This window comes from Fragaria vesca, linkage group LG7, assembly GCF_000184155.1.
Source record: "Fragaria vesca subsp. vesca linkage group LG7, FraVesHawaii_1.0, whole genome shotgun sequence".
Classification (NCBI taxonomy): domain Eukaryota; kingdom Viridiplantae; phylum Streptophyta; class Magnoliopsida; order Rosales; family Rosaceae; genus Fragaria; species Fragaria vesca.
The window spans coordinates 51,225-69,154 of record NC_020497.1 but is presented as its reverse complement, the minus strand read 5'-3'; the positions used below and the strand labels follow the sequence as shown (position 1 = coordinate 69,154).

General features: G+C 37.7%; 5 protein-coding genes across 5 annotated transcripts; 2 read left to right on the top strand and 3 right to left on the bottom strand.

Moving 5' to 3' along the window:
* Positions 1-282: 282 nt before the first annotated feature.
* Positions 283-4,872, bottom strand: LOC101311312 (lysosomal beta glucosidase-like). Its single transcript, XM_004306374.1, has 10 exons — positions 4,653-4,872; positions 4,371-4,575; positions 4,154-4,244; positions 3,888-4,033; positions 3,323-3,566; positions 2,820-2,924; positions 2,502-2,684; positions 1,831-2,035; positions 987-1,479; positions 283-693 (listed from the first exon to the last, which is right to left on the bottom strand). Exons 1-10 carry the CDS (start codon positions 4,870-4,872, stop codon positions 606-608), a joined length of 1,980 nt encoding a protein of 659 aa, XP_004306422.1. The 3' UTR covers positions 283-605.
* A 2,468-nt stretch (positions 4,873-7,340) lies between these two features.
* On the top strand, positions 7,341-8,564 carry LOC101295864. The gene is made up of 2 exons (XM_004308126.1): positions 7,341-7,479; positions 7,555-8,564. Exons 1-2 carry the CDS (start codon positions 7,341-7,343, stop codon positions 8,562-8,564), a joined length of 1,149 nt encoding a protein of 382 aa, XP_004308174.1.
* A 2,696-nt stretch (positions 8,565-11,260) lies between these two features.
* LOC101295570 (blue copper protein-like) lies at positions 11,261-12,074 on the top strand. Its single transcript, XM_004308125.1, has 2 exons — positions 11,261-11,462; positions 11,584-12,074. Exons 1-2 carry the CDS (start codon positions 11,261-11,263, stop codon positions 12,072-12,074), a joined length of 693 nt encoding a protein of 230 aa, XP_004308173.1.
* A 367-nt stretch (positions 12,075-12,441) lies between these two features.
* On the bottom strand, positions 12,442-12,879 carry LOC101295279 (putative RING-H2 finger protein ATL71-like). Its single transcript, XM_004308124.1, has one exon. The coding sequence runs from the start codon at positions 12,877-12,879 to the stop codon at positions 12,442-12,444; it is 438 nt and encodes a 145-aa protein (XP_004308172.1).
* Positions 12,880-13,612: 733 nt separating this feature from the next.
* On the bottom strand, positions 13,613-16,516 carry LOC101311027 (dnaJ protein homolog). The gene is made up of 4 exons (XM_004306373.1): positions 16,058-16,516; positions 15,424-15,981; positions 15,128-15,326; positions 13,613-14,204 (listed from the first exon to the last, which is right to left on the bottom strand). Exons 1-4 carry the CDS (start codon positions 16,208-16,210, stop codon positions 13,882-13,884), a joined length of 1,233 nt encoding a protein of 410 aa, XP_004306421.1. The 5' UTR covers positions 16,211-16,516; the 3' UTR covers positions 13,613-13,881.
* Positions 16,517-17,930: the final 1,414 nt, after the last annotated feature.

Here is a 17,930-nt window from a genome sequence, read left to right as displayed (position 1 = left end):
AGTACTAATCCATTGGTAACTCACCATATAATTCTTGCTTTAACAGGCGGCGATTGACTTCCACCATTTCTCCTAACTAATTGATTCATTCAGATGGTATCATGGAATGGTTAAAGATATCAAATGGTTGATGTCCGAACTGTATATTAACCATATTGTGCACAAGCCTGTAGTATGGTACCGCATAAGATAGCTCGATACTGGTGTTCACAAAAAGGGTCATCTTTTGGCAGGCTCATAAATTGTAAATACCAGAAAAAAAAAAAAAAAACTGGAAAATCTATGCAACCTCTACTGTCTGGGTGCTATTACTTATACAAGTTATTTCAACTGGAATGTCATATCAACCATTCAACCAAAAACCACGGCAAGAACTGAAGCCAATTTCCCGTATCAATAAACCAGAGGTCAAATAAATCTAGACTCTTCACTCTATCAATAACTACCAAACAGCCGACATATTTTCAGCAAAGATTACACATATGATGGTGCAAGTTCCAATAAAGAATGTTGCGATTGTCACAAAAAATTGAGATCGCAATCACTGTTCAGTTTAGATTTCAGAGGTAAAATTATACCTCTACGGACCGTTTGCCAGCTTGTAACTATGGAAACTCTAGTCTTAAGCTGATAATTAGAGCAACAGCAACGAGAAATGTCCATGGCCTTCTAAATACATCAGCTGAAGTTGATCTACAGACATCAATAAACCATATGTAAGTATTCCATGCAACCAAAGTTATTTCATCATCAACATAAATGCCAGAAATCATAGGTACTGATGACTGAATGAAACCTAAAGCTACCATGATTTGCAACTAAAACTTCAATACAGGTCTACCACGATCACATGTCTTTTAGAATGATGCAAAACTATAAGATAATGCCCTACATTTTGATACTAAAGTTTCACAGAAGCAGGTTTCATTCTGGAAGAAATATAAGACTGTTTGCCTCACATAGCATGACATAAATGCAGGAATTACCTTGTTACGAGCTCCTTAACTGACTCAGTTTCAAGTCCAAACCCAAAAGGGAAAAGAGGATCATAGTGTGGATCCCCAATATTCATCGGGAGCTGATCTACACTTCTGAACCATGTTCTCGGAAGCTTTCCACTGAATCCATGCTCACCATAAAGGACATCAGTAATTCCTTGGCCTTCAGTTCCTGGCAACCATGCTGCTACCAGGGCATCAATTGATGAAACATACGGTTCAATCACAACAGGTCTGCCAGAAATTATAATAACAATGCACTTGACAGCTTCACACACACTGGTGATGACACTTGGGCCAGGATCCGCCATAGTTAAGTTCATACTGTCTCCATCAGTCTCAGCATAAGGGTGCTCGCCAACAACAACAATGGCATATTCAAAGTTGTTGGACTTAACAGAATCACTATCAGGATTCTCAAGATAGACAACTTCTGTGCTTGAATCAACCGTTGATTTGATAGCACCGAGGATGGTGGTTCCTAGTTATGAAAAGGAATCACTATCATTTATTAAAGTAATTTCAAAGATTTCAACATTTTAATAGAAAGATGTGCTTCAAGGGTATCAAGACATAATATGAAGAATTTTAGGGCACTTGATCCAACCATCAGAAATCTTACGGATAAACACTGGCTCAGTATATAGACCACAAGTATACATAGACATTCTCGATCAATCAAATAGATATGAAGACCATATGTATAAACATTTTACCTACGGCCTACCACTCCATTTTCTGTATACTCAGAGTCATTGTCATTCAATGGAAAATGGAAGTATCGCATACAGAGAAAGATATTTATTAATTTAGCTATTATAAAAGACCATACCCCTTGTTTTGTTGTTGCCACTGAATCCTTGCCAAGCCATTGTCCATCCACCACACTGGTAACCCAGATTATCAGCATGACTACCAGCAACCAAGATTTTGGGCACCTTCTTAGGAAGAGGTAGGACTGGAATGGTTCCATTTTTCCCATTCTTCAGAAGCACAAGTGACTTTCTCACAGCCTCCCTTGCCAAATCTCTATGAGCCTGTTATGGTAGCATAAACATTGATTCTGTCATACATAACTACACTGTCTACGATTTACTAAGAAAAAAGAATTGCACATTCTTCCTTTCAGGAAGGGAGGATTTTCCAATCCAATTATGAAATCCCTTCTCTCCCCCTTCACACCGTGCTATTAACACACCCCTTTTTGCTATTAACACACCCCTTTTATGGTGAGAACCAATCATCCACCAAATTCAAGTGGCAAGTTTGTAAATAAAATAAAAATGTGTGGATAGGAAAATAGATGGGGTGTGTTAATAGCAAAAAGGGGTGTGTTAATAGCAATAAAAGCGAAAGCTCATGAAACTTAGGAAATTGGTTTTTGCCACTGCACTATGAACTTGATCATAACAGAACAAAGAATGTAATGAGACTGTGCATTCTATTTTTCCAACTACAAAGCAAGCAAATAGACATCATGAAGTAAGCAATAAGAAAGCGGACCTGGCTTCCAAGCTCATTGACTAGGCTGAGATCACCAAAGGGGTTCTCGAAAAGACCCATGGTAAACTTAACAAGCAGAATCCTTCCAACGGCATCATCAATACGATCCATTGGGATAACATTGTTCTTGACCAGGTAGGTGAGATCATTAATGAACTCTTTATAGTTAACAGGAACCATGACCTTTAGAACAAAGCAAGAGCTCAGAGTTTCAGAAACATACATAATCGCAATTACCGCATTGAATACAGTACAAAATACATAGTATTATGTCATTTAATTTTTGCACAAAATTTGTTCCTAAAAAAACCCACTAACCATGTCTATTCCAGCAAGAATTGAAGCTTGGACAGAATATGTGTAGTTTGAATGTGGTGGCGAGGTAATTCTATCAATTCCTTCCCAGTCTGATATAACAAAACCCTGAATGTTCAGCCAAAAACAATGTTAACTTAAGTCTTAAGATGAAATACTGCACAAAAGAGGTATCAGTGCTTATGAACACCAAAATAAAGAGTTCTTTCACAAGACCAATTAAACATCGACAACACAAGACAATTAATATAAATTGTAAGTGGATTTTCTATGTGATTCATCAGAGGAAGCATCCACATAAAAATACAGACTTGAAACCTCTCATTCAAATACTGGTATGATGTTAAAGTTGAGGATATCTTCTGCTAACATAAAATCTTGGTTGGTAGATAGGACATATTCAACATCACACCTTTCCATGTTGTGTTCACATTCTTATTGTAAACCACTACCAGAACTACAATAAGCTTGGATGTTACCAGAATAATGGAAAGCAATATCCTAACCTTAAACTTAAGGGTGTCTTTAAGGAAGCCAGTAACTAAGTCACGGTTCGCATGCATCTTCTCCCCATTCCAACTGGAGTAAGAAATCATCACTGTGGAGACACCCTTGATAATCGAATCAGAATAAGCAGGCATGTGGATGCTAAGCAAATCATGTCGGTCAGTAATGGTGTTGTTCTCATTGATGCCCCTGATTGTCCCCCCATCACCCACAAAATGCTTTGCACAAGCAGCAACCTTTTTACTAAAAGATAATAAATTAATTAGTTACTCAACAAATACTTGAGGAATTACTAAAAACTAAAGCATATATCCACAACAGTTAGATCCAAGTTCACTGAACGCACACATGCATTTATTGAACCAGATAATATTTACATATATTGAACTTACGATTACGAATATATCTTTCGTATCTCTACCAGATAATGCTCTTAAGAATGACACCAATGGATCAGGAACCAGTCCACAAAGTATATCAACAGTATATGCCAGCAAAAGAAAACAAATAACAGTGGAAGAAAAGAAATGAAAACATAAAAGAAAGGAAAAATTATATTCATACTTTCCACCGACGTACGGAAATCCTTTCCGAGAATTAGCAGGAATATCTCCCTGTAATCCTGGGATAATTTCGGTCATTGCTTGAACAATTCTGTGATCCTCGCTGTAGCTTTCATAACAGCGACCCCATCGTGGATCTCTACACACCTAAATTTGAAGTTACAGGTGAAGCAAGAAATAAGAAACTACAAAGAAACCATATAACATCTTTAACCATAAAAAGAAGAGACTACTGAAACATAAAATGTATGGGAGTGTATTATTTACAGCAATGCATGGAGCAAAAGCATAAGGAATCCCCGTAGCTCGGACTTCAAGAGCAGTGGCAGATCCAATTCTTTTGGCCAGTTCAGGATCCCTGTATATATGACAAAATTTGGGGAACCACATTGTCCATTAAGCATTTACTGGACCAAAATTAGAGATATTCTTGAAAGGAAATTTATGATGGGCCTGCTAGTGGTATGAAGTGGATGAAACTTGCCTGGTAGCTCCAAGGCCAATATTATGGGGAAATATTGTAGCATTGTAGACATTATTGTGTCCATGAACAGCATCGATGCCATAAATCATTGGAATGCCCAAACGGCTAGCGAGAGAACCCTTCTGGAAACCATTGATCATGTTAACCCAGTCCTCGGCACTGGCCTCTGGAAGCGGTGCGCTACCACCGCCGCTCAACACACTCCCTGCATTTATTCATTGCTTATTTCCTTGTACTAGTCTAGTTTCAGTAATGCAGCAGAAAAGAAAGTAGAATGAATACCAATGAAGTAGGTTTTCATGGTGTCGAAATTGGCAACACTTCGGTCAATCTGCACCATCTGACCGATTTTCTCTTGGAGAGTCATTCTGGCAACAAGGTCCGCAACTCGAGCGGCGGGCTGTTGGTTTGGATCTTTGTACTTGACGTACTCCGCCTTCACCTCCCACCACCAAAGCACCACAAACATAGCCACCAGCAGCGACAATGAAACCCTAGCCATGGTTCGAAGCGCCTTTTCGATGATTCTGAAAACAGAAGATGAATGAGGGCCGTTGAGCTTTGCTTTGCTTACAGTGACCCATTTAAAAACCAAACCAAGAGAGAAAGAGTAAAAAGGAAAAATGGGAAAGACGTGGTTGGGTAGTGGGGGGCACGCATTACGTGCCATTTTAACGTGCCAATGTTACCTCGGTTTACCATTCTCAAATAAATGCAGTTATTTTTTCATAAGTCGAAACTTAACAATTATATTATTCAGCAAATACTACCAAGATAATCCACCCATCAGGACCGACAATGAAAATTACCTCTTTAGCCCACTTTTTCATAGCACCTTTATTGCCAGGTTCTATCAAACTTAGAAAAAGAGATTTTAAAAAAAAGAAAAAAAAGATTAAAAGGTAAGAACCAAATCCAACTAGAACCTGGGACCCGACTCAATCAAGCCATGTTTGCCAAAGAGGAAGGGACTTCCTCCAAATTGTTCTTCTCCTTCGGCCTAGCCAATTTCTTTTGAGGATCCTGAAATAAATTATCAGGTGTGTTTCAGGAATTTGGGTTAAGCTTTTTTCAGCCCTCAGATCAGTTTCATTTAAATCCAAAGGTCATGAGTGACCTATCCCTTTATATCCCGTAAAAAGACTCTCGCAGGTGAGCGGGCCTAATTATTATATAAAGATTTACCTTTTAAAAAAAATGTAAAAGGTATGAATATGGTCGGGAAATCATTAAGAAATATATAACAGATTTGACATTTGAGAAATTTTATTAACACATTCCTAATTACTAGATATACATCGCATATTTCATACACCACCTATTAACTTTATTGTTTAACATTTGACTAGATACACATACCCAAACTTCATACAATACCCTCATTTAAAATGCACAACTCATTCACTAAATACACATACTTTTCTAGATCTATTACTCAATAAAAAGTTTACATTAGTAAGATTTTTCTCAAAAAGTTTTATCTTTCCTCGTACTGTTTCACCTCATTGACATCTTCCTTAAAAGTTTTTATTTTCCTTTAAAGGGTTTTACCTTGTTAAAATCTTCCTCGAGGAATTTCCCTTTATTAACATTTTCTCCCATCAGTTTTCCTTGATAAAATTTCTTCTCAAGAAACCTCTTACTCAAGCTAATTTCAAAAATTCTTAAGCCTACCAAATCAAAACGAAACAAGACAATACGTCACCAAAGTCTTTAACGGAACTTTCAGCATTAGAATGTACAATCATGTGTAAAACTAAATTAATCGATTCTTGGGAACCATTACATAATATTCATGTGGTGTCAAAATATATTGATACTCGATTCCAGCAAAAAATATTAAAAAAAGTATTAGATGTAAAATAGTTAATATGAATGTCTTAAACAAGATATTTTATTTCAACTAGATTTCTTTACTTTTAATATGAATATATTTTTTGGTAATTTTACCTACCTAAAAAGTCTTATATAATTTGTATAAATAAAAAGATGTGTATCTACAATTTAAGGATGTGTTAATAAAATTTCTAATTACATAATTTAAATGAATGCAAGAATATTGCGTACCTATTGGCTGTATACATTTCAGGGAAGGAGTGAAATGGATCGAGAGAAGTCTAGGCTGTCTAGCTAGCTAATAAGCCGGAAGGCCTGCCTGTTGATGAGCTAGCTCCAGCTTCGAGAGAGAGAGAGAGAGAGAGTTCAGATCAAAACAAGATTACTATAACATACATACTGTGCATACATAGATCTATATATAAACTGTACTGCAATTTGCTCGATTATTTTGCAAAAACAAATCAATTAATATATTATACTGTTTTTTTTTTTTTTTTTTTTTTTTGAGGGGTGGGGTGCTTTGGTGCGGTACGTTGGTGATTTTTTATATTCATACTTTGTCCAGGGTGTGGAGAACAACACTACTTGCACGTTTCGTTTAGGTTAATTAGTTTTTCTTTCTTTTTCTATAAAAATGCTTTCATATTCTTTTTCCTCTGTTGTTGTTGAGACTTGAGACTCATGACGCTCCCTCAAAGCAATTTGTAAATCAGAACACACTTCTTAATATATGCATGTCATAAAAAGGAACATAATAAGGTACTGGCGGGTAGAGTTTGCATTATTGAATTCGATCTTTTCCCAACTATATATAGAGATCGAACATGCAATATATATGCAAATATTAGCAGCCAGGCAGCTGCATGCCAAAGTTTGAATTTGTTTGTAGAAGACGTTATACCTGGTAGATGACCCAAGGACAGGGATACTCTCGTTGTTGCCTAGCCTAGCCTAGCTTGTAAAACACCACAAACCCAAATCAGCAGAAAAAGGAAAGGAATATTATAGTCTAATTTTTAAGAAAACCCAGCAGCACTTGCAATATTCATGTATATATACAACCTGATGCAAAATTAACAAGAAAGATAACCAAAACAAACAAAGAAACAAATTAAGAGATCGAGATTGATTATGGCTACGAGGCAACGCGTTGGTGCTGCTAATACTTCACGTCCAAGACAATCCATTCGTCCCACTTATGAGGATTTCCAGCCCCACTTTGAATTGAAGGAAGAACCTGAAGCTCACATCATATATGTTCAACTTCCTGGTCTGTTTCTTTGTTTAATTTCAGTCTGTGTTGGATCGAATTATATATGAACTGCTTTTTCTATTATATTTTCAGGTTTTCTGAAAGAGCAAGTGAGGATTACATTTGTGCATAACCCTGGTGTGATCAGGGTCCATGGACAACGACCCCTTGGCAACAACAGATGGAGCCGTTTTAACCAAACCTTTCCTCTTCCACAAAATTGTCACGAAAGTAAAATTCATGGAAAATTTAGCAGTGGAGTTCTCACCATTACATTGCCGAAGGAAGTCCCAAAAGCAGATCCTAATAAAGAAGCAGCAGCAACCAAGCCAATCCAAGATGCAAAGCCAAAAGAGAAGGACCAGATACATGCTCCGCCATCTCAAAAACCGGCCGTCCAGCCCAAGGTACAAAAGGGACAGGATGCCACTCATCAAACTGCTATTGCTACTGCTGCTAAAGATCCCCAAGTAGCTGCTTCAGAGCCGGAGGCACAAAAGGGACCCCAACTAAAACAAGGGATAGCCGAGACACAAGACCACATGATTAAGGAAGCAGGAGTTGAACCAAATGTTGTTTCAGCAATGACTCAGAATGAAAAACAAAGTGATGATAAGAGGGTGATCGCGTTGAGTAACACTGCAAGTCTTGCCAAACCTCAAAAGGCCGGGGATGAAATTCCACCCAAAACTATGGCAGACCAAAAGGCCAAGGCGGACTATCAAAATGAGGTTCAGGATAGATACATAACTGATGCAAATGAGAAGCCGGGAGAACCAAAGAATACTGAGAAGGCTGTCGACACGCCTCTGAGTAAGGAAAAGGAGATGACTGGTGAGAGAAGCAGCGTAGCATCTGTGATCGATAGGATTGCCCCAAATACTTTAGATCAGGTAAAGAAGACGAGTAAACGTTTGGGTAGTGTCGAGCAAGAGAAGCCTGAAAATGATTGCATTGCTGCAAAGCAACGAATGAAAAATCAGGACAAGTGGATAAATAATGAAGAAAAGCAGCTGTTAATCAATGTGGGGGCTGCAGTTCTTGTTCTTGTGGCATTCGGGGCTTACACGACTTACAGCTTATGGTGCTCCGGAAAACCCTAGAACTAAGCACAGTATCTCTTCTAAAATATTCAATTACACTGTCATTACAACGTACCATATGTACAATACACAAAAGCATGCATTTGTATAGATACACATTATTAAGTTTACCTAGGTTCCCAGATGTAACCTATAACTACCACTGGAATGAAAGCATACCTGTCACTGATGATTACATTCTAACACTATAAACTACAAGCCTACAAATGAGAGTTCATCATGATTTTTTTTTTAACATTAAGGACTAAATTCAGTTTACCATCTCAAACTTTAGGGTAATAATCAGTTTGGTCCTTGTACTCTCAAATAAGGACCAGCATGATTTAGCTAAGTCGATTAGGTCGGTAGAACACTGGCTCAATTCCTATTTCATTTTTAATTCTTTATTCGGCTTTCAGTTTTCTGGCTAATATCAGTTTTACCCTCCCTTGTTTAAAATGTTATCTTTTGCATGGATCCGGATCAAGAGACACTTTATTTTACATAATTTCTTACACTATTTTTCAGCCATTAGATCTACTTAAGTTTAATGGTCATGATTAGTTTCCCAAATGATGTGGCAAATGACATGGAATTTATTTTCTTTCTCAACAAAAACTAAATGAATTTACAATACCCTCATTTTAATTGTAAACATAAATAATTAAAAGGACTAATTTCAGTTTACCCCCATCAACTTTAAGTCGATCATCATGTTAGTCTTTCTTCTTTCAATTTCATCAAAAACACCCCTCAACTTCCAATTTTCATCAGCCGTGCATGTCCAAACCTCCAATCTTCATCCAATTCCTCTGTCAAGTGATGACTTGATATCAAGAAGAAAGTCAAATTCTGAAAGTTACATTTCAGACCATTTTTCCCCCATATCGATACACATCTTCGTTCTCATCACAACCCCCTAACCTTAGTGATTTTGGTGGGATTGAATGTAATTTGTCTATTTTTTCTTTTTCTTTCTTCTTGATATCAAGTCATCATTTGACAGAGGAATTAGATGGAGATTGGAGATTTGGACATGCGCGGCTGATGAAATTGGGAGTTGAGGGGTGTTTTTGATGAAATTGAAAAAGAAGGACTAACATGATGATCGACCAAAAGTTGATAGGGGTAAACTGAAATTAGTTCTAATTAAAAATTCAAAAAAAACACTGAGAAGAATAGAGGACGTATTGTTCTTCAGAAACAAGAAGAACAAGAGGCTAGGATCCCAGTGCGTTGCAGGGACACCAACTCACTAAGCTAGCATCGTTGGTTTAGATATGAAAATAGAAGTTTTAGAGTGAATTGATGAAATGGGTGCTGTGGTACATAAAGAACTAGGGCTTATATTTGATGGTTCAAAAATTACAATTTTGGGAAAATTAATTAGGGTTCATCGTGGGATAATGGTTCTAAACCAGAAGGTATGTTGTCCTTGATATTTAATTAGTTGCTAGGTGGTCATGATATCTATAAAATTAGGTCTTAATCAAAATCAGTGTTGTTATGAGGTTATGATCGATTTAGATGTGTTATGATAACAAATAACAAATATTATCAGGGGAGGATAAAAAGTTGATTTGACATGAAAATCGATTTCCAATAGCATTGTTCTATCGAAAATCTTTCCAGAATTTCATGTTCTCATGCAATAATAATGTGAGTACAAAAAGATAGAGAAACCACCAGCTTATACAAAAAAAAAATAATATATATATATATATATATACATGCACCAGCTTTACTCCTATGGGCTATGGAGGTTGTGCGATTTCAGCTAAATGAAGATTCTTTTTTGTTAGTTAATTTCATTTGCCCAAGAGACGATCATGCAATGGGATCCTTTTAGTTTTTGTTTTGTTTTGTTTTTTTCTTTTATATCAATTTTTAGCTTTTGTCTTGATTTTTAAATAGTTTGATTTAAGTTTAATTATGTTTTGGTTAAATAATTTCATGTCATTTGCCACATCATGAATTAATTATCAAGACCGTTAAACTTAAGTAGATCTAATGGCTAAAAAATAGTGTAAGAAGTTGTGTAAAATAAGGTGTCCCTTGATCCGGACCCCTTTTGCATATCCATTCATATCAATGCATAAAAATTTGTTTACAATTTACTACAAAGTTTTTTTTTTTTTTTTGTTGTGTGGTTATAAAGGAGGCCAAAAATGACCTATACAGAAAAACAAAAGAGATTAAGTACTAGAGCAGGAGACTCTCGTAACTCTTGTTACATCAGCAAGATTATTAAAAAAGAAATGAGTCGCATGAACAATGTAACTGATTGTCTTTGATAACCTCCTATTCAATTTACTACAAAGTTTTGACAATTGAATTTGAAGTTGTTTTTCAATATCAACATTTATTATGCATTTTTTATGAGTGCATAAATCAACAATTGTAGCGGATTATCTTAAATATAAAATAAAAACAGGGTAACTGTGAAAGATAATCCTACTAAAACATCAACTGATTAAAAATGGATGCATTATTGAATTAAGTATCAAATCTTTTATGTAATTTAATGTCTACGTATTTATATATATGGACGTTAGAAACTGAAGAGCATTACGCTGCCATTTGCTGATCCACTTTCACCTCTTATAAATTAAATCATTAGTCTCTTAACTAGTTCACTACATTTGCTAGCTATACCTCCATCGTTCTTATTATAACTGTCGACGGGCAACAATCTCTATTTGGATCTGAGTTCAACAATGACCAGGGTTTCAATTGTTACATTAGGTGCTGTGATGTTAGGGGTGTTGATAATGGTGGTTCCTTCGTATGGTTGCCTGCCTAGTGCGGTAGCTTATTCGGTCGGGGTAGGAGACCCGGTGTGTTGGTCCATCCCTCCCCGACCGGATTACTACACCAACTGGTCCAATTCCCATTTCTTCAAGATCGGCGACACTCTAGGTATGCATATTAATTTGATGCAACTCATCATGTACATCATTTAGTTGTAAGCGTACAAAATTAAAAGATGGATGGTTTTAGATTATGACCGATTAAACTGTGCTGAATGTGGGGATTGCAGTTTTTAACTTTGAAGGGGGGCTTTCGAATGTGGTGCAAGTCACAAAGCAAGACTACGAGAGCTGCACAGTAGCCACAGCTTACAAGCCCTTTCAAATCTTCAACAATGGTCCTGCAAATTTCACATTGTTGGATAAAGGTGTCTTGTACTTCATTACTAACGTCTCAAACTATTGTAGTCTAGGGCAGAAGATTTCCATTTCTGTTCACGAGTGCGCCTGCCCCGTAAACGAACCACCGAGCGGCCCTTCAGTTTCTCCTCCTCCTGCTGCTGTTCCTCCATCTTCGGTTAGTTGGAATAGATCTCAGCCTCCTGCAGCGCAAGTTATGACTCCGGTGGGAGCCCCGTCCCCTTTAGGGTATAATGGCTCCTCTACTGAGACTTTTCCTTCTGTGAAATCTGCAGCATCAGTGCTACAGAAAGGAATGGTGCTTGGTGTACTTCATGCAATCTTATTTTGGCTCGGTGGCGTTTGGTTATTGGTCATTTAATTAAGAAACTCCATTGATGTTCTAGACATACACATTTTCAAATTTCAATAGAATAGCTACTAACTAGAGTGGGTGATCTAGACTTAATATTCAGTTATAGATTATGGAGTGGACACTGAATCTGTTCTTTCAAATAATAGCATTGATTTTCCATTAATTAATTTATTGTTATCGCATACATTTTTAACAAATATTGTTGTCAAATTGTTACACTTGCTCCATTCACGATAGAGAAGGTACTCAAACTTATTCTAGCATCCCATGACTTTAATTCATGAACGAATTTTGTTTTCTTGGAACTGATGAAAACAGAGAATCCTCTGATATAACAATTCTGTACAAAGTTCTACACAGACCTATATGCTAATTACTCCGGCAGCGTAGCCAAGGGGGTTATTTGACTAAATGGGATACAGAGAGAAGGTGGAGAAGGCGAGTTCCTGCATATTGGGCACGTAGCGTGAAGCCGAAGCCATGGATGAACACACTTGACATGGAAGGGATGACCGCAATGTGGCAACACTAAAAGCATATCGGTTTCCTTGTAGTCAGCCAAACAAATGGAGCAGCAACAAGCAGTTGAGTTTCCATGTTGGAGCTTTACTTTGGAATAAGCAAGTTTTGGGTAACTAGTTATAGTGGCTTCATCAAGTCCAGCTCCACCTGCAGCTTGTTCACTACCAGTGCTGGTCTGGTCACCGGCGGCTATGGATAATCGTGCGCGTTTAGAGCAGAGGTAGGAAGCAAGGCAGAGAAGTAGAACTAGTAGCGCAAGAACATAACCAAATCCACTTAGAATGCTCATGTTTCAGAATATATATCAAGTATAGATTGAGATTTGAGATCAGATAAAGAGGAAAGTGTATATATATGAGTTAGAAACAAGGCAAAAGGCTGAGGAACGGAATATGATGGATCTCGGATAATGAAACAGCAGAGATTAAAAACTAAAATACTCAATATCAAGTGTAGTAATGTCGAATAAAGGAATTGAGGAATAAGCTACCTAGATCTGGAAATGATATATGTATGATTAATGTTTTATCCTTGACGAAAAGTAATGCGTTTGCGTCCTAAAATTGACTAGTAGAGCATGCGTGTTGCTTAGACTGATAGCTTGATTCTTGGATTTGTCTTTTTATCAAACAAATTAGAGTTGAAGTCAAGTAATGGCAGACTCATAGAGACCAATGGTGATATTCATCTCACCCTACAAAAGATTTAAGTGAGAGGACTCCCAAATGAACAAAAATTGAAGCTAATTACTTTTGTAATGGAAGACATGAGGAAAAGAGGCGAAGACGATTGGAGGGCCCCCTGTGTTTTGTTTGGAGTTGTGCAGCCGCACTACTACGTGCACATCCCCAGTACCGCTCCTGTAAAAATTAACTGAAACTGTTACGTTGAGTTATTTATGCTTTGGTGATTTGAGTATTTGAGTTACTTATACTTTGGTGATTGAGAAATATGCCTGACAGGGACTGGAAAGGCCTTAAAGGCTTAAACCCATCATGTTCTGTGACTGTGTCACCGTTCGTCGTAGCTAAAGATCATATGCTATGAATAACGATTATATCAGTACAACTTTGTAAAAACACTTACAGATGACATATAAATATAAAGCTAAACAACCAGTTCAGATGAACTAGAATAAGGATCATGTTCTAAATAGCTACTCTGTAAATTCCCAATAGTTGGGACTACAAACAACCCAAACTGGAAATAAACACCAAGACAACTACATAGAAACCCGACCCACCAACACACAACTTTTATTTTCTCAAAAGATATAAGCAAGTCGATCAAATCATTGTTGAGCGCATTGGACCCTCTGGGCACCACCATGCATATCCTCATCCTCATCGTATGCCTCTTGAGACTGCTGTCCTTGTTTACGGCGCATTTCTTCTTCTATGTTCACATCATGCAGTGTAGTCTCCTCACATTCATCTAGTTCCATGTCAGTAAGCTGGGTAGAACTCCTGGGAGGCAGCACTGCTTCCAAGGTCTTGCACTGTTCTGGATTCAATGAGTCCGGGAACTCCACGGTGAAATGTATATATAGTTTACCCTTCATAAACGCCCTCTGGTACATTGGCATGCCTTCATCATTTATAGCCTTGAATTGATCTGATACATCATAATAAAGCCACCAAGTTGAAAATATCAAAGAAAGGCCAACTATCATGTAAACCTGGAACCACACACCGAAATCCTATAGCAACCCACGCTATTAAATTGCCCATATTGGCCAAAGAAAAAGAAGAAAAACACAAAAACATAACCTCCACAAGTGTGATCTTTATGTTTCGAAGTAACTAAAAGCAGTCATGTAAAACAGCAAAAGACATATTGAACATACAAAATTAGGGACAGATTTGAGAGAGAGCAGATGCATCGATTCCTGAGTACTATATCCCTTTAAAACAGTTTCTTCATAATGAATCAATATATTTGGCAATTATAAACCCTATACCCGAGTACTATTGTCTTTCAAACATATAGTTGTATATCTTCTACCACAGGGATCCCTGAATTATTTCCTAGTCCCCTTCTACTGTTCCAAACCATTAAATTTAAAGCTAAGCTAAAAGATTTTCTGTGCCAAAATTCAGCCAAGTAGAGAATTATTAACGTATCCACATAGGATTCCAATATCTATTCAATACTAACACATAATCGCTAATTCATGCCTCATTTGGCTGATAGCTTTGCAAAGATGGTCAATTAATGAATGGATGTCTAAAAATTGAGTGGTTCAGATTATTGAAACAGGTATTGAGTCCGCCATGCAATCCCTCTAATTGTACAAGAAAAAAAAAAAAGAGTCCTTAAATGGATGGAACTCAACAACCCTCAAAACCAATCCACCATTCTGTTTTAGTCCAGGGCAACATGTCCTATCGTATTTTGATGAACCACCTACCGAAAGTATTGCACATGATGAGGACGAATTTAACAATATTCCATAACCCACCAAGTAACCAAATGCACACTTTTGTGGTGACGAGTACAAAATCAGTCAAAATGAGAAGAGAACAAAAGTAACTTACCAGGCTTGACTACCTCTCCGGGATGAGATTTGATGAGGAGTTGCCTGCTGTCCAAATGTGTCAATACAAATTGGAAGCCGCAGAGCGCCTCCATAAGGGACAGCGTATGTTCGTAGAAAAGGTCGTCACCCTTCCGCTTAAACTTAGGGTGTTCCTTTTGTTGCAGGACAAAGACAATATCCCCTGTGACAGTGTCAGGCTGCCAGGAAACAAGTAAATAAACAAATGTAGAGAAGTGACATCTAGTTCAATACAGTGGCTATAACAAAGATAAATGAGAGAAGATTTTGAGGTACCGCTTCATCAGCTTCACCAGGGAATGTGATCCTCTGTCCATTCTGCATCCCCTTCTCGACATGGACTTCCAATACCTTCTTTTCCTGCACAACTTTCTCACCCTTACACAGCTGGCAGCGATCCTTGTCATTAATGGTCTCACCGGTGCCCTTGCACTCATTGCAAGGATGCTGCATTTGCTGGATCATGGAAGGCCCGAGATGCCTAATAGAGACTTTCATTCCAGACCCTTGGCAACCAGGACACTTGATTGAAGCACCAGACTTTGACCCTTTGCCCTTGCACTTGGAGCAGATTATGTTGCGGGAGAGGGACAGCTTCTTGGATGTGCCACTGTAGAGATCTTCCAGAGAAACTTTAAGGGGATGGATCACATCCTCTCCCCTTCGCTGCCTACGGCTGCCGCCGCCGAAGAAAGACTGGAAAATATCAAATGGGTCGTGGGCACCACCTCCGCCACCCATTCCTTCCTTGAGCGCATCCTCGCCATATTGGTCGTAGATTTCGCGCTTTTCTGGATCACTCAGCACCTCGTAGGCTTGGGCCAACTCTTTAAACTAAATCGCAACGTACAAGATACATATTTTATAATTCAAGGAAAGTAAAAGTAGGAGGAGATAGGAAAATCAAAACCTTTTCGGGGTCGCCACCCTTATCAGGATGGTTCTTGATGGCTGCTTTTCTGTAAGCCTTCTTCAGATCATCTTGGGAGGCGGTCTTGGGGACTCCAAGGATCTCATAGTACTTGCTGTTGTCGCTCTTCTTCGGAACACCTCTCCCGAACATTTTTCTTGAATTGCTGTTCTTTCTGATGAGAGAACTATCTGATTCTTAAGGCCACCAAGTGGACGGCTGGGATTGCTTCTTCAGACAGTCCAAGAAGGATCTAGAATTGTACGCAAGTAACACAACCTATTTTTGTGCTTTGTTTTCTTAATTAGCAACGGAGACTCTTCAGCACACCCAGTGAGCTATCATCAACGTTCAGTTAACGGCGAGTGTGTACAACGGCGTGTACATACACATCCGACAAAAAAAAGCACTTTCTGCCGATTTGCAGCATGACCAGCTCACTGCTCTCCTGAAAGCATCACATCTCTCTCTCTTTCATCTTTGGACTCTTGTCTCATCGAAACTCCACTTATGTCCGCAACCTATGAAAATAATCATGAAATTTGAAAGCTTAAATTCTCGACTTAAATTCCTCAGATGTTATTTGTCAATTCTCTTAATTGAGATTAGTCTAAATACAAATCCTTACTAATTTAAAACTCTACATCATGAAATCCAAATAATGAAATTCTAAATTAATATAATTAAATTTATAGAATTGTAATTCCTATGATTTTAGAATTTCTATAAAAATTGAAATTATTTTATTCAAACACCACATGACTTTCACCATCTCGTCCCCATATCCTTCTCCATATAACAACGACCAATCCCGTGTGGAATTAATCTTCTGTCTGGCAACAACACGGTGGCTCACTCTAATCATGTGCATCAATACTCAATGAGCGAGTGATGGAGGTAACCCGATTGAGCTCACTCCATCAACACCATTAAAGTCAGTGACGATGGTGGAGGACGACACAGTGTTGTTGGCGGCGACAGCAGGCTTGGGCGTGGTTGTGGACGGAGACTCCTCCTTCTAACAGGTCAACATCATCTATTTAATAATTGGTTGCAAAGCTGACCGATCTTAGGCTATAAATTTTTGAATCCTCTATACCCGCGAAACTTGCATGTTCTCAATAGGTAGTTATTATTATTTTTTTCTCATTTGTATTTTATGAAGTTAGTAGGTAGCAGGACTGATGATTTTCTTGATAGTTATAATTCTCACCTGTTGTAGTTATCTCTTTCCCATTTTTCTTTTCTCAGTTATCTTTTTTTTTATTTATCTTGTTTTTTTATTTTGCTATTTACCATAGTAACCCTTATTCTTAATAGTCCAAATTAGCTTAATATAGATAATATTGATAAAACATAATTTGGTAATTTTAGACACTACTCGCTTTTTAGTAGTAGAGATAAAGACAATTTTTAATAATTTAGGACAAATTTTTTTTTGCTTGTCATGTGTCATAAGATAATTTCACCAAATTAGTCTCACATAAAAAAACCAAAAAAAAACTAGCCTCGCATAATTTGGGAAAGAATAACAGATCTGTCTTGCTAATGGGCCTCTTGGGCTAAGCTGAAGAAGTTAGGGTTATGGCTATTGGGCTTGTCATAACACTGGGTGAGCTACCACTCTAGAACCGAGAGCAATTTTAGGTATGTATGTTTTTTATAAGCTAGGATTTGAACCAAAAATCTTCTATTACCAAGAGAATCCTTGCAACGTCCCCCCACTTGCCCCACTTGTAGTGTAGCATAACATGTTTCCGCTAGACCAACCCCATATAAAAAAGCTGGTGTAAAGAAAAAACCCATTTCTAGATAAAAAAAAGGTTTGATGAAGAAAATAATGTCTTTTTAAACAAAAATGTGCAGTTTCGGG